Raw genomic sequence first — 16,260 nt, forward strand, 5'->3', positions numbered from 1 at the left:
TGTCCCACTGAGTTACTCCAGCATTTTGTGTCTATGTTCGGTGTAAACCAGCATCTGCAGTTCCTTCCTCCACAGTAATAAACCAACAACAGTTCCCTCTGCTGGACACTCTTAGACAACAGAACTAATTCACCAAAACCTTTGTGCTCTTGTCTGTTGACATGGAAAGCCACCAGTAGATGGAACTAACCGCAATCAGTTAAGTCCGTGCCTATTTTTAAATGCAGCTTCATCCAGTTACTGAGACAGGAACTCAAATTGTCTGAAGGTCACACTGTCCCAGAAACTCGATCTCTCGCCCATATAGAGCACCAAACTGACGGACTGTGCAGCGATACTGACCAGTCCGAGCCCTGAATTTGATTCACACTGTGAGATAATCGTAACAGCTGTTGCTTCAGACTTCTGACTTTTAACTCAGGATGAAGGTCAGAGGATGTGACGCCACAACCAATTTTGAGCCGTTTGAGCGATACAATACGATACATAGAAATATAGGTGCAGGAGGAGGCCATTCGGCCCTTCCAGTCAGGACCGCCATTCAATACGATCATGGCTGATCATCCACAATCAGTACTCCATTCCTGCTTTTTCCCCATATCCCTTGATTCCATTAACCCTAAGAGCTAAATCTAACTCTCTCTTGAAATCCAGTGAATTGACCTCCACCGCCTTCTGTGGCAGAGATATGATACGATACAACTTTATTTATCCCAGGAGGGATAGGCATGGACTTAACTGATGCCAACAGTCATCAAAACACAAAATACACAAAACACATGAAACATGAAATTAAAGTGACGAGTGGAAAGGCTTGGGGGATGTGCAAAGATTGGGGAGGGGGAGGGGAGTCAGTCTCAGTCTACTCCACGACAGAAGGAGGAGGAGTTGCCATGTTTTATTGCCACAGTGAAGAAGGATCTCCTGTGAACCAGAGGCCATTAGCGATGGTACACAAAATTGCTGGAGAAACTCAGCGGGTGCAGCAGCATCTATGGAGCGAAGGAAATAGGCGACGTTTCGGGCCGAAACCCTTCTTCAGACTGATGGGGGGTGGGGGGGGGGAGAAAGAAGGAAAAGGGGAGGAGGAGGAGGAGCCCGAGGGCGGGCGGATGGGAGGGTGGGAGGAGCCAGCTAGAGGGTTAAGGAAGGGGAGGAGACAGCAAGGGCTAGCAAAATTGGGAGAATTCAATGTTAATGCCATACGGACGCAAAGTCCCCAGACGGAATATGAGGTGCTGTTCCTCCAATTTCCGCTGTTGCTCACTCTGGCAATGGAGGAGACCCAGGACAGAGAGGTCGGATTGGGAATGGGAGGGGGAGTTGAAGTGCTGAGCCACCGGGAGTTCAGGTAGGTTATTGCGGACTGAGCGGAGGTGTTCGGCGAAACGATCGCCCAACCTACGCTTGGTCTCCCCGGGAGTCAGGCCATTAGCGATGCCTGGCCTGACTCCCGATCCCATGTCTAGCCCGCATTTGAATCTAAATACCTTGCACAAAAGGAAGGCTTCTAACTCACTCATCCGTGCAAGTCCTGTCACAGTGAAACTATCGCTATTCAGTCTGAAGAAGGGTCCCCACCCGAAACATTTTCTGTCTATTAACTCCACAGATGCTGGCTGACCTATCAAGTCCTTTGAGCAATTTGCTCGAACTATTGCTTGGATAACTTACAACTCAACAGTATGAACACTGAATCCACCATTTTCAGATAACTAATATAAACCCCCTCACCTCTTTCACCGCCCCCTCCCTCCCCCAACCTTCCCTATGCCCCACCTGTACTCACACCGGTTTCTCCCCTCCCCACCCATTCCTTCCTCTGGCTTCACAATTCGCACCTCTTCTATCCTAATCTCACGCCCTCTGTCTCTTCACCGCTGGCCTTTGTCACCACAGCCAGAGATGACGGAAAGGTTTCAATTTCTGGCGACACGGTGACGCAGTGGGTAGAGCTGCTGCCTCACTGCGCAAGAGACCCGGGTTCCATCCTGACCCTGGGCGCTGTCTGTGTGGAGTTAGTACGTTCTCCCTGTTTCCTCTCACATCCCAAAGACGTGGGGGTCTGTAGGTTATACCCTACCCCTGGAGCGGTGAGCACACACGGAATAAAATATTACTAATGCATACGGGTGATGGGCGTGGACTCGCTGGGTCAAAGGCCCTGATTCCATGATGTATCTTTCAATAAATCAATCTGGCACTGGGACTACAATTGTCTAAATATAAAAGGCAGTTTCCACAGGTGACCTGATGTTTTAGTGACCTACATGCATAGATTTGCAATCCTCCAGTCCACCGCCTCTCGCTGTTGACAGATGCAGCAACTTGTATTCCATTCTGGCCTCGGCTGCTGTCTGTGTGGAGTTTGCAGGTTCTTCACAGCGTTGCAAGGGTTTCCTCTGGGTGCTCCGGTTTCCTCCTACACTGCACAAAAACACACCTGTAAACTACTTGGCCATCGATCACTAGTCTTAAAACCAAAGATACTAGGAGGGGGGTGAGCGGGGTCAGGGGTCGGAGTGAGCTGGTTCAGGGGGCGGGGTCGAGGAGCCAGGGGGCGGGGCTAGGGGCGGTACCTATGGAGTCATGGGCGGGGCGATTGTCAGGGGGCGGAGTCGATGGGTTGGGGCGGGGTCTATGGGGTTGGGGTCAAGGGGCGGAGCCGATGGGTTGGGGCGGGGCGAGAGTCAGGGGGCGGAGTCGCGGGGGCAGGGGGCGGTCGATGAGCCAGGGGGCGGGGTCGATGGTTTAGGGGCGGAGTCGATGAGCCAGGGGGCGGGGTCGATGGTTTAGGGGCGAGGGGGCGGGGTCGATGAGCCAGGGGGCGGGGTCGATGGTTTAGGGGCGGGGTCGAGGGGCCAGGGGCGGAGTCTGTGGGCCAGGGGGCGGAGTCGATGAGCCAGGGGGCGGGGTCGATGGTTTAGGGGCCAGGGGCGATGAGCCAGGGGGCGGAGTCTGTGGGCCGGGGGGCGGAGTCGATGAGCCAGGGGGCGGGGTCGATGGTTTAGGGGCGGAGTCGATGAGCCAGGGGGCGGGGTCGATGGTTTAGGGGCGGAGTCGATGAGCCAGGGGGCGGGGTCGATGGTTTAGGGGCGGGGTCGAGGGGCCAGGGGGCGGGGAGATGGTCAGGAGGCGGAGTCGATGGACCAGGGGCGGAGTCGATGGTTTAGGGGCGGGGCCGAGGGCCATGGGGCGGAGTCTGTGGGCCGGGGTCGAGGGTTTAGGGGCGGAGTCGATGAGCCAGGGGGCGGAGTCTGTGGGCCGGGGGGCGGGGTCGATGAGCCAGGGGGCGGGGTCGAGGGGCCAGGAGGCGGGGGGATGGTCAAGGGGCGGGGTCGATGGGTTAGGGGCGGGGTCGATGGTCAAGGGGCGGAGTCGATGGGTTAGGGGCGGGGTCGATGGTTTAGGGGCGGGGTCGATGGTTTAGGGGCGGGGCGGGCCGAGGGTATATATAGGTCCGCGTTGAGCTGGAGCCACCATTCCCGGGCCTGTCGCCGTCGCCACAGCAACCGCAGCCTGCCTGGATTTCGCGGCGCCCCGGCCATGGCGTGCTACAAGCTGGTGATCGTGCGCCACGGCGAGAGCACCTGGAACCAGGAGAACCGCTTCTGCGGCTGGTTCGACGCGGAGCTGAGCGAGAAGGGGCTGTGCGAGGCGAAGCGCGGCGCCGAGGCGCTGAGGGACGCCGGCTACCAGTTCGATATTTGCTTCACGTCGGTGCTGAAGCGCGCCATCCGCACCCTGTGGCTCATCCTCGACACCACCGACCAGATGTGGCTGCCCGTCACCCGCACCTGGCGCCTCAACGAGCGGCACTACGGCGGCCTGACCGGCCTGAACAAGGCCGAGACCGCCGCCAAACACGGCGAGGCCCAGGTGAAGATCTGGCGCCGATCCTTCGACACCCCGCCGCCCCCCATGGACGAGCAGCACCCCTACTACACCACCATCAGCAAGGTGGGTGCGCGGGGGGAGGGAGGAGAAGGGGTGAGGGAGGGGGGGGGTAGGGGTGAGGGATGGGGGGGGGGGTAGGGGTGAGGGGGTAGGGGTGGAAGGGGTGAGGGAGGGGGGTAGGGGTGGGAGGGGGTGAGGGAGGGGGGGTAGGGGTGAGGGAGGGGGGGTAGGGGTGGAAGGGGTGAGGGAGGGGGGTAGGGGTGGAAGGGGTGAGGGAGGGGGGGTAGGGGTGAGGGAGGGGTGGAAGGGGTGAGGGAGGGGGGGTAGGGGTGAGGGAGGGGGGGTAGGGGTGGAAGGGGTGAGGGAGGGGGGGAGGGGGGGTAGGGGTGGAAGGGGTGAGGGAGGGGGTGAGGGGGAAGGGGTGACGGGAGGGGGGTAGGGGTGAGGGAGGGGTGGAAGGGGTGAGGGAGGGGGGGTAGGGGTGAGGGAGGGGGGGGAGGGGGGGAAGGGTGGAGGGAGGGGGGGAGGGGGTGGGTAGGGGTGGAAGGGGTGAGGGAGGGGGTGAGGGGGAAGGGGTGAGGGAGGGGGTAGGGGTGGAAGGGGTGAGGGAGAGGGGGTAGGGGTGGAAGGGGTGAGGGAGGGGGGGGTAGGGGTGAGGGAGGGGTGGAAGGGGTGAGGGAGGGGGGGTAGGGGTGAGGGAGGGGGGGTAGGGGTGGAAGGGTGTGAGGGAGGGGGGTAGGGGGTGGAAGGGGTGAGGGAGGGGGGGTAGGGGTGGAAGGGGTGAGGGAGGGGGGGTAGGGGTGGAAGGGGTGAGGGAGGGGGGTAGGGGTGAGGGGGGTAGGGGTGAGGGAGGGGTGGAAGGGGTGAGGGAGGGGGGTGGAAGGGGTGAGGGAGGGAGGGGGTGAGGGAGGTAAGGGAAAGGAGGGGGGATGGGTGAGTGGGTAAGAGGCAGGTGGGGGTGAGGGAGGGGGGTGGGGGAGAGGATGAGGGAGGGTGTGTGGGGGCGGAATAATGGGGAATTACCCCTGGATTGCTAGCTAGCTGGCTGGGTGTGTGGGGGTACGATGGGATTTACCCCATATCTGTGTGGGTGGGGTAGTGACATCTCTAGACTTTGTGGGTGGAGGAGAACGGGCGACCCCCTCCCTCTCCCCGAATGCGGGCACTTGAGCCAGTGTAGCTCGCTGCCCCTTCACAAAATGTCCGACCTCTGCCCATTGATCATTGCACTCGTCTTCAATCCTGGAGCATATTTGTACGTTTAACATCATGCACACAACTGCATCTGTGTTGTGAGCGGACGGTGCTGCAGACATTTCCTTATGTTGCAACTCTACGTCCGCTCTGTGTCTCTCCGCCTCCCGCAGTGAGACGTGCAGTTCCTCACGTTGCTCTTCTGTCCCCCTCACTCCTCATGTCATGGACAATTTACAGCACCGCAGTCTCTGCCGTTTTGACGCATTGCCTGAAACCGGGTCGCTAGAAGCGTGCTCGGGCACTAGCATTTTTTCATTTCTAGTCTTGCCTCTGTCCCCACTAACATGTTCCCTTGCGATGCTTAAACAAAGGTCGTGGAAGTGTCTCAACATTTTCACAGCAGCATCTGTTAAAGATGCAATGAGGCTATATTTAAACACCTCACCCACTAAAATGACCATCAATATAGTCTAAAAGTTAATGCAAACAGTGATGGGTGTTTGGTTGGTTGCTTCTGTCTGGTGCCTATATTAACCTCTGAAGCACACAAAAAAAATATGGTTCTTGCAATGCCTTTTGTGGTCAATTGCTGTATGACCTACATTATAATGTGACTGCACTTCAGAAGGTATTTAAAGCATTAAAAGTATAAAACTGACACTGTCCTAGGAGTGCAAATTCAAAACTTTTATCTTCTGGACATCTGAATTTTCCTGAGGGGATCAATAAAGTGTTTATTATTATTATTATTATTATTTGTTGTGATATGCCAATTATCTTGGAGCATATTGAACTGAGCTGCGAATGTTTAATCCCAGGCTCGGCGCTATGAAGGACTAAAGTCTTGTGAGCTGCCGACCTGCGAGAGTCTTAAGGATACAATTGCACGAGCCCTGCCTTTCTGGAATGACGTGATTGCACCGCAGATCAAGGCAGGGAAGCGCGTCCTGATCGCGGCCCATGGGAACAGTCTGCGTGGTATCGTCAAGCACCTAGAGGGTAAGGGATAACCTGCGTGTGTGTGCTTGCAAAATAACCTGTGTGTGCTTGCAAAGAGCTGTGCAGAGCTGGTTTCAATGATAGAGATTCCTGAACTCATTTTGTACTTTTAGTAGCAATCTCGCCTTTGAGTTGGATGGTCCCACGTGTGAGATGAGTCCAGTGGACCAGGCTGTTGCTTTGATGCATCAGTGAGGGAGGACAATGTTATCTGAGGGCTGCTCAATAAATCAGTGGTTCTTTGGTGTGTATTTCCAGAGTGAGCAGTTCTTTGTTCTGACCTTTCTTTATGCAGCAGCTTGAGCAGTGGCATGTTACAGTCGAGTGCAAGCATCATTGTCTGAATGGTCATAAAGTTTTGGAGGCAAGATGATGCTTTACTTTGTCAGCCCCCTAAGGTGCAGCAGCTCTGCTGCAAGTGATCATTTTTGTAGTCTTGATAATTTTGCACAGACCACCAATCATTCCAGACAGACACAAAATGCTGGAGTAACTCAGCGGGACAGGCATCATCCCTGAATAGATGAGGAAGACTCAGTCTGAAAACATAGAAATAGAAACATAGAAATTAGGTGCAGGAGTAGGCCATTCGGCCCTTCGAGCCTGCACCGCCATTCAATATGATCATGGCTGAACATCGAACTCAGTATCCTGTACCTGCCTTCTCTCCATACCCTCTGATCCCCTTAGCCACAAGGGCCACATCTAACTCCCTCTTAAATAAAACCAATGAACTGGCCTCGACTACCCTCTGTGGCAGAGAGTTTCACAGATTCACCACTCTCTGTGTGAAAAAAGTTCTTCTCATCTCGGTTTTAAAGGATTTCTCCCTTATCCTTAAGCTGTGACCCCTTGTCCTGGACTTCCCCAACATCGGGAACAATCTTCCTGCATCTAGCCTGTCCAACCCCTTAAGAATTTTGTACGTTCCTATAAGATCCCCCCTCAATCACCTAAATTCCAGAGAGTATAAACCAAGTCTATCCAGTCTTTCTTCATAAGACAGTCCTGACATCCCAGGAATCAGTCTGAAGAAGGATCTCGACCCGAAACATCACCCATTTTTTTTTCTTCTATCCAAAGATCTGCCTCCTGACACTGCTTTAGAACTTCCAGCTCACACATGCTATTGCCAGTCATGAAATACTATGGGCCATTTACATAAGGTCATTTACAGCCAGGGTGAGGTCCCATCGTATCAAGTGTTCAGATATTATGTAGCCTTCTCTGCAGGGGCAGCTTGGGAAGGTATTGCTTACCATTGACCTTTGAAGGGCAGTGAGCTGAGCTCGGAGAGCGTTCATTCCCATCCAGGGTCAGTCAGTTTTGGAGCTGCCGACAAAGCCGCCAGGCAGTAGTCTTGCAGTCGCCTATCTGCTCCAGTGGTTTAATGTTCAGAATTCAATGTGCTTGTTTGCAGTCAGCAGGAGTCTCATCAATAGGATTTTGAGTACATGACATGGTCAACGTGAAGTCACTATTTCTCTGCTCGTTGCATAATCTGTCATTGCAAATCCTGTTTCTTTTAATCAACGCTTATTTAAACTGGCCCAGTCCAAGAATAAAAGATTTATTAACTGAGTTTAGTAAATCATTTAACCAGACGTGACTTTTAAACCCTATGTGTCTAACTAATTTCACCGTTTCCTAATGACTAGATTATTTGATGTGCAAGTTCTTCTCTTAACTAATGATACATTGCCCATTACGAGTTTTACTGAGGGAAAAGCCTCCACTGGGCTGAAACAAAATAAGAATTGCAGATGGTGGTTTCCGAAAATTGACTCAAAATGCTGGAGTAATTCAGCCGGACAGGCTGCATCTCTGGAGGGAAGCAATGGGAGACGTTTTGGGTCGAGATCCCTCCAGACTTAGTCAGATGAAGAGCCGTGGCAAACATTAGGATGCTTGACCTTGTCTGCTTTTCTGACTTTTGTTGCCCACACCGTATCATGAATCAGTGAATGCTGCTGAGAATCCTAGATGTAGATGTGGGTGAGGGCAGGATGCTTTCTGTGGCTGAAGTGCCTGCAAAAACTCCACATCCTGCACCCACTTGTAAAGAATGTGTGTGAGGCTCAGCACTGATGGAGCACCCTGTGTGTGGAGCGAGAGAGCACACCCCTTGGGAAGGACAAGGATGCTTGGAATGTTTGATAAAATATCTTCCACTACAAGCCTTTAGCCGTTTGCTCCACATTGGAAATCCTAATGACTGGCACAGTGGTGCTGTTGCTGCCTTGTAGTGTCAGATACTCTGCTTCTGTCTGTGTGGAGTTTGCACATTCTCCTCATGACCGTGTGGGTTTTCTCCAGTTTCTTCCCACACTCCAAAGACGCACAGGTTTGTAGGTTAATTGGCTTGGTTTAATTGTGAATTGTCCCTAGTGTGTGTAGGATAGTGTCAGTGTACAGGATCGCTGGACGGTGCGGACATGGTGGGCCAAATACCGTAGCGTTGGGAGGGCAGAGGTTTGCACTGGTACTCTAGCGTTGTCAGTTATGCATCTCCACAATGTCCCCTTCGCACCAATTGAATGGCTGGGGAAACATCTGAGCATGAAGCAAGGTACCAGTGGATATGGCGGATTCATATCAGCCAGGCCTCTGCAGTAACTCCCTTGCTCCTTATAATAGTACAGTGGGATATTTAGTGCCTGCCTAACAAAGTACAATTGGTCTCGTCCGAAAGATGGTCACACTCCTGCATTATATGCTGTACAATGCAAGTTACTCTGGCCTGGGCTGACCCGGGGCAGGAGGGCTAGGTACAGTACCTGTATGATGCAAGTTACACTGGTCTGGGCTGACCCAGGGCAGGAGGGCTAGGTACAGTACCTGTATGATGCAAGTTACACTGGTCTGGGCTGACCCAGGGCAGGAGGGCCAGGTACAGTGTACCTGTACGATGCAAGTTACACTGGTCTGGGCTGACCCGGGGCAGGAGGGCTAGGTACAGTACCTGTATGATGCAAGTTACACTGGTCTGGGCTGACCCAGGGCAGGAGGGCTAGGTACAGTACCTGTATGATGCAAGTTACACTGGTCTGGGCTGACCCAGGGCAGGAGGGCCAGGTACAGTGTACCTGCTCGGCCCAGCTGTACTGTGGTTCCATCCCTGCATTCAGTCCTGAAGACTACGGCAAAGCGGGAGGACAGATGTGACAACGGCCCAACCTCCATCTTGGTCCTCACTTGCACCTGCTGTGCCCAAGTACACCATCTGATGAAGGGCCCTCACCTGAAACACCATCTATCCATGTTCAGCTGACCCGTGGAGTTACTCCAGCAATGTTTTTTTTATCAACCAGCAACTGCAGTTCCTTGTGTGTAATGTCAAAGTTTGTTCAGTTCATATATCTTGTTTCATATGGAACGCTGTTGGGCATGGCTCATTTTTGTGAGGTGAAGTTTGAGGGGCAGGGTGCTATAAATGTCACTGTAGCCTTTTCCCTCCTTCGCTCCTGACCCTGCATCAGTGGATGCTAAAAATACCCAGCAGAAGCTGACAGACCAGACTGTAACTGGAGAGCAGAGCCCTGCTTCATAAAGGTCAGGGCCTGTGGCAGAGAACTTTGCTGGAACTCTCTCAGCGCTGGTAGGGGTTGAATTAACTGAGATTATACAGATTGATGCTTAAGACATGAGATACAGCACCAGCTATTACCAGCGATCACCCTGTACACTAGCACTATCCTACACACTAGGGACAAATTACCATTTTACTGAAGCCAATTAACCTACAAACCTGCAAGTCTTTGGGTTGTGGAAGAAAACCAGTGCACATGGAAAAAACCCAGACGGTCACAGGGAGAATGTGCAAACTCTGTACAAACTGTACCTGTATTCAGGATTGAACCCAGGTCTCTGGTGCTGCAATGTAGCAACTCTAGCGCTGCGCCACTGTACTGTCCTAAACTGAAAATGTAGAGAAGGCTGGGAAATCAGCTTTTGCAGCTTCCCAAATAATTGATTTCCTGGAAGAAGATAGCAAAAGTGCGTTACCCATATCAAGTCTGGTATAAATCACTTAATTGACAAAAAAATGCACATACCAACTTTGCTGCCAATACCCTCCACCTCCTTGTGCATTAGAACCTTTCTGGTATTAAATTTGCTTTATTTAACCCTGATCTCTACTGTTAACATACTTTAAACTAGTTTTCAGTAACATTTTAGTATTAGCCTGCACCCCACCTTGTATCTTGGTGATAAGGGCCAAAATCAGACGGGATTTTCCAATTCTGATCATGAAGCAGCCCAGACAATGGGAAGTTTCAACTAGGTTTCTGTTGGGGCCACAACTGGTTAATAGTCATCAGCTTGAATCAGCTCAGTGATGAACAGCAGCTGTTTTCAATGCCTTCTGGGAAGAAAGGATGTCATGAAGTTGTCTGGAATAAGCTTGGATGGGTTGGTGCTGTCCCACACTGTTCCAGCTCGATTCCAATCTGCTACCTTTTGTCTTCCCACCTTCCACATATTCAGACTTGGCACCATTGTTTGTCTCTACTCTCATTCGCTTCAACCTGAGTCTGTCCCTCCAGATCACTGGCGCTCCACTGACCCACCAAGCTGTCTATCCCACTTCACCTGCCCTGCCTGCATGGCCGTCCCTCCACCTCTCTTCCTGCACATCCTTTCTGCTGCTGCTTGTTTCTTCACTCCTGATAAACCTGTTCTTACTTTCTCTCATAGGCAATGTGTGCTGGCATCCATTTCCCTGTGTGTTCCTGCATATGATATCCTTGCTTATTGAATGGAGTGCTGTGTATAATGTACGCGTTGTGTAGTAGAGATGATACAGCAGCTCATCACGTGACACATTGCTTACCTTTGTCTCGGGGCAAAGGGGATGTGGCTGCAGAGGAGGATTTTGATTGAAGTGTTGTCACAGAACCTCGCGTCCTCTAAGTTTGTCACCGTTGGTCTTTCCAGGGTTGTCGGACGCTGCGATCATGGAGCTGAACTTGCCGACCGGCATACCCATCGTGTACGAGCTGGATGCCAATCTGAAGCCCACCAAGCCCATGCAGTTCCTGGGAGACGAGGCGACGGTGAAGGCAGCCATGGAGGCCGTGGCAGCTCAGGGCAAGGTGAAGAAGTGAATCTGGGAACCGAGCCTGCAACGACCTGCCTGGTACCGGTGCAGCCGGGCCTGGAGACAGCCGCGTCAGCAATTATAAACCATGTTTTTGTAAAGTCCTCCTGTATGCAGTTATTTATCACGAAATGTTAAATTAAATGTGAAAGTATTGGAACTATCATCTCTGTTGATCATCCAAAACACCATACTACACCTGTCAAATCGCACTTGGTTGGAGGTAATGGTTTAATGTACATGTATAGTGAGTGAGTGAGTGAGTACACCCTTTGTGGTTGGAGTCTCTTCCTCGCAGCAAGGCGGGTGGGTCCGAGAAATCCCGTTTGGTTCAATCATACAGTTGACCATGGGTTGGGCCCAAGGTATTAATTGTATCACTAATGTGTACGGAAAGTCATGTTCGTACACCAGGCCTTTGTGCTGTCTTGCTGATGCTGCTGTATCCAGTTGTTGACAAGAAGGCACACATTTATGGTGCCTGGCCCAACAGATGGCATGTGGTGGTCTTTCCAACCAGAATGAGTGAGGGGTTTGTAGGTTCATTGGCTTCTCTAAATTGTCCCTAGTGTGTAGGATAGAACTAGTGTACGAGGTGATCGTTGGTCGATGCAGATTCGATGGGTCGAAGGGCCTGTTTCCACATTGTATCTCTAGAATAAACTAAACGGTATGCTCTCTGGTAACAATAACAAAGCAAAGGGGGAAGCAGATGTTAAAACGATAGGAATAATGGGGGCACAAGGTGGAAATGTTCCTCATGAGATCAGGAAAAGGCAGGACGAGAACAATTAAAGGGAACATGAATAAAGGAATCGGAGCAAATTATCTGTTTAGTTTCTTCTGCCCAATGGGTGTTCACACTAACACAGTAAAGTCAAATAAATAAATTAAAAGTTTACTCAAACAAAATTAGTTTGAAACAATACAAAGTGGTGGAGTTACAGGATTCAACGTCATGTGCACTGACAGACAGACAATGATAGGTGTAGAGGGGAGAGGGAGTACCTCACTTCAGTCCCACCAACCACACAGGGCACTGCAACAACCTCAAGGCAGGTTAACTGCAGGAATGTAGACAAAGAATTGCAGGAATGTAGTCACAAAGAAATACAGATGCGGTTAATACACGCAGTGCTGGAGTAACTCAGGTCAAATGAAGGAATGTGTTTAACTGCAGATGCTGGAAAATCAAAAGTAGATTAAAATGCTGGAGAAACTCAGCGGGTGAGGCAGCATCTGTGGAGCGAAGGAAATAGACAACGTTTTGGGTCGAGACCCTTCTTCAGACTTCTTTGTAGGAATGTGTTTGTCTGCTCAGTTTATCACAAGAGGGACAGTAAAACTGGTAAATCTGGACTGCTTTCATCACACACACTCCAGGCAAGGATTGTACCCTAACGGAGAAGCCTGTCAGACAATGCTTAATTAACTTAAACGGAGGGGCAGCACTGGTCAGATGTGCAGCTCCAAACAGTTAAAGTTTTGGATTTGCTGGATTCAGGGATGTTAGGCTCAGTTTAGCATTTGTCACATTCAAGGTGAAGAGGAAAAGATTTAATAGGAATCTGAGGGGTAGTTTTTCTACACAGAGGGTAGTGGGTGTATGGAACAAACTGCCAGAGGAGCTAGTTGAGGATAGGACAGGCTTGGAGGGATATGGACCAAGCCCAGGCAGGGGGGACGTGTTGGGCTGAAGGGCCTGTTTCTACGCTGTATCTCTCTCTAGACAATGATGCAGGCCCTTCGGCCCAACTTGTCCAAACTAACAAAGATGCCCCGTCTCAGCCAGTCCCGTTTGCCTGTATTTGGTCCGTATTACAGTAAACCTTTTCTGTCCATGTACCTGTCCGGAGCTGAAGGCGAGTGACTCGGTCAGGACTATGGCAGCTGATAGGACAGTGGGGGAGCATGTGAATGACCTGTCTGCAAGAGGCAGGCATGCTGTCCCACAGCAGTGACTGCGCTTCAAGGTAATTCATTAGCTGTCAAACACTGGCATGTCAGTGGGCAGCATGGTGGGGATTCATCATTTGGAAGTGGACCCTTCGGCCCATCGAGTCCATGCCATCAACCACCCATTTAAACCCTACTCATTTCCTTTTTAATGTAGTGCAGCGGTAGAACTGCTGCCTCACAGCACTAGAGATCCGGGTTCAATCCAGACTATGGGTGCGGTCTGTACGGAGTTTGTACGTTCTCCCCGTGACCACGTAGGCTTTCTCTGGGTACTCCAATTTACCCTCATATTCCAAAGGCGTGCAGGTTTGTAGGTTAATTAGGCTTCTGTAAAATTGTAAATTGTCCCTGTTGTGTGGGATAGTGCTAGTGTACAGGGTGTTTATCAGTGCAAACCAGCATCAACAGGCATCACAAAATGCTGGAGTAACTCCGCAGGTCAGGCAGCATATTTGGAATGGTTAGGTGACGTTTTGGGTTGGGACCCTTCCTCCAGAACATACCAGACAGTTAGAATACCAAACGAGTAATTCAAGTCGGGCAGCATCGGTGGAGGCAGAGGGATGGTCGACATTTCAGGTGGAGAGTCCTGATGCAGGGTCTCGACCCAAAACGTCACCTCTGCCATCACAGATGCTGCTTGACCCGCTGAGTTCCTCCAGTAGTTTGTTTGTCGCTCCAGATTCCAGCATCTGCAGTCTTGTCTCAGCAACCAGAAAGGCAAGTGCATCAAATGACAGGGAAAGCTCCATAAATCTATGCTGGAGGGAGCTGGTAATCAAACATTGTGATGTAGTGCATTGAATCCTGAGCTGAATTAAATACCGTAGCTGTGTGAAGCAGAGAGCCCCATCTCCTGGTGGGAAGTCGGTAATGTCATTAACTTGTGGAAGAAGGAACTGCAGATGCTGGTTTAAACCGAAGATAGGCACAAAAAGCTGGAGTAACTCAGTGGGACAGGCAGCATCTCTGGAGAGAAGGAATAGGTCTCGACCCGAAATGTCACCCAATCCTTCTCCCAGAGATGCTACCTGGTCCTGCTGTGTTACTCCAGCTTTGTGTGTCTATGCCAGTAACATGGTCAATATAACAGGCACTGATACAAGGTGTGTATAGGGTAGCGTTAATGTGCGGGGATCGATGGTCAGTGCGGATGCGGTGGGCTGAAGGACTGTATCTTGCTGTATCTGTAAACTAAATCAATCCTCCCCTCTGCACCAAGTTTGGCATTTTATCCTAATCTGTTCTCCAGCTCAGACTGTTCTCCTAAGCCTTGCCCGTTCTAATAGCAACTTGCCCGCTATTAACCCTGTGTCCCGCCACCCTGAAGCGACCAATAGAAGGCTATTAACGGGCAATGCAGCAGGGAGAGGTCAGGTGCAGCGATATAGCCAGAAGGCACCTATCTACCTGCCTGCAGACAACCGCACCAACCCCTCGTCTTCAGCCGAGAAGTCGTTACAAAATAACAGGCTTTATTTCAAAATTCTTCACCCAATATGTGAACTGAAGGGTTGAGTGAAGTACAACAGCAGCCTCGGCCCTCGTGTTAATCAACCAATCCGTTTAAAAAAAGAGCAGAGCGAGTATTTCCAGCACACGGTTACGGACATGCAAACACACCGACACACGACAGGAGAACGCCCCTCACCCCATCCCCTCTCCTCCCTCACCTCATCCCATCCCATCCATCCGGCATCAAATACAATCATCACCCCAACTGGATGCAGCCAGTTTGGTCGGCGACTTAACCCAGGCGGGCTCTAACCTTCCAGTTCACAAGCGGTGACTGTTAGTATGCGGCATCTTTGATATTCAAGTGCAGCAGGCAACACAACTCCTTGCACCGTAGGTCGGGGAGTCTCTCCGCCTATCTTGCACCAGTGCTGCTCTCTGCTCTGACAAGCAGTCAGATTCCTGGAAAGCTGGTTGGCCCCCCAGTGGGTGATGAACCAAGGGTGCCTGGGGTGGTGGCACCTGGTGGCTGTGCCCGCCCCCGGCCTGGGGCTGGGCTGGGGACTAGGCGTAGTCCATCTGCTGCGAGTTGCAGCTACTGTCCTTGCGCTCAGAGTGCTGCAACATGCTCTCCGAGTTCCTCACGCTGATGTAGTCCTTAATCTTGATCTCCATGTTCTTGGCTCGGACCGCTGCCGCATGAAGTTTATTCAGGAAGTCGGGCATCCCTGCAAGGGAACCGTCAGACATGGGTGGTGGGCGGGAGAGACAAGGGAGGTTAATGGTCGCACGTACTGGGAATATTTCTCGGTAGATAGATACAAAACGCTGGGGTAACTCAGCGGGACAGGCAGCATCTCTGGAGAGAAGGAATTGGTGACGTTTCGGGTCGAGACCCTTCTTCAGGCTTAACGGAAGGGTCTCAACCCAAAAAGTCACCCATTCCTTCTCTCCAGAGATACTGCCTGTCCCGCTGAGTTACCCCAGCATTTTGTATCCATCTTCAGTTTAAACCAGCATTTGCACAATTTTACTCTGTTCAGTTTAACATGCCTGTTAACACTCCCTCTTCTCCCCTCTCCCATCAGGCAAGAGGTACAGATGTGTGAAAATCCACACCTCCAGATTCAGGGGCAGTTTCATCCTGTCACCAACCAGTTTTGTTTAGCCCAGAATCTACAGTCTCGTGTCCAGAGTTAAACGGCTGCCTTTACTTCTTTAAAATATCTTACAAAGCTTCCTGCTTACACCATTGTGCTCTGCATTGCCAAATAATTGTTGAAGATGTTACAGAGATTCATGTTGACTCACTATGTCAGTGATGCTCCACTGGTCAGCAGTGGTTAAGACATTATTGAGCTTGAAGTTCACACAGTGAGGCTAGTGCAGCATGAAAGCCCTGTGAAGCTAGTGCAGCATGTTGCACCATAAAAGCCCTGCTGTTGCAGCCATGGGCTGCAGCACAGACTGCAACAGTAGGGCTTTCATTTCTCTCCCCCACCCCTAGCTAGAGGAAACAAGCTCAACTAGACTTGCCACTGCTGGCTACTGAGAGCCTGCTGTGTGTGCGCACTGATGGAGAGAGATGACTCATCCCTGCTTCACCTGACTGTGACAAACGACCAGAGAGTTTCTCACTACAGTGGCCAGTG

General features: G+C 51.5%; 2 protein-coding genes across 8 annotated transcripts in view; one reads left to right on the plus strand and one right to left on the minus strand.

Moving 5' to 3' along the window:
• Positions 1 to 3,419: 3,419 nt before the first annotated feature.
• On the plus strand, positions 3,420 to 11,358 carry pgam2 (phosphoglycerate mutase 2). The gene is made up of 3 exons (XM_033013695.1): positions 3,420 to 3,960; positions 5,913 to 6,093; positions 11,032 to 11,358. The coding sequence occupies exons 1-3, from the start codon at positions 3,547 to 3,549 to the stop codon at positions 11,199 to 11,201; spliced, it is 765 nt and encodes a 254-aa protein (XP_032869586.1). The 5' UTR covers positions 3,420 to 3,546; the 3' UTR covers positions 11,202 to 11,358.
• Positions 11,359 to 14,607: 3,249 nt separating this feature from the next.
• The window catches only part of stard7 (StAR related lipid transfer domain containing 7), a 33,034-nt gene continuing 31,381 nt past the window's right edge, over positions 14,608 to 16,260 (minus strand). For all 7 annotated transcript variants that reach the window (XM_033014126.1, XM_033014125.1, XM_033014129.1 and 4 more), the window contains exon 9: positions 14,608 to 15,336. In XM_033014126.1, the coding sequence (XP_032870017.1) occupies positions 15,173 to 15,336 (164 nt within the window). In that variant the 3' untranslated portion in view covers positions 14,608 to 15,172. The remainder of the gene's footprint in view (positions 15,337 to 16,260) is intronic.

Source organism: Amblyraja radiata, chromosome 39, assembly GCF_010909765.2.
Source record: "Amblyraja radiata isolate CabotCenter1 chromosome 39, sAmbRad1.1.pri, whole genome shotgun sequence".
NCBI classification, from domain to species: Eukaryota; Metazoa; Chordata; class Chondrichthyes; order Rajiformes; family Rajidae; genus Amblyraja; species Amblyraja radiata.

What these genes read in the sequence shown, in the direction of transcription:
- pgam2 (XM_033013695.1), top strand. Translation starts at nt 3,547, where the DNA reads ATGGCGTGCTACAAGCTGGTGATCGTGCGCCACGGCGAGAGCACCTGG. An exon ending in ACTACACCACCATCAGCAAG is followed by an intron (nt 3,961 to 5,912) that starts GTGGGTGCGCGG and finishes GTTTAATCCCAG; the next exon opens with GCTCGGCGCTATGAAGGACT. An exon ending in TATCGTCAAGCACCTAGAGG is followed by an intron (nt 6,094 to 11,031) that starts GTAAGGGATAAC and finishes TGGTCTTTCCAG; the next exon opens with GGTTGTCGGACGCTGCGATC.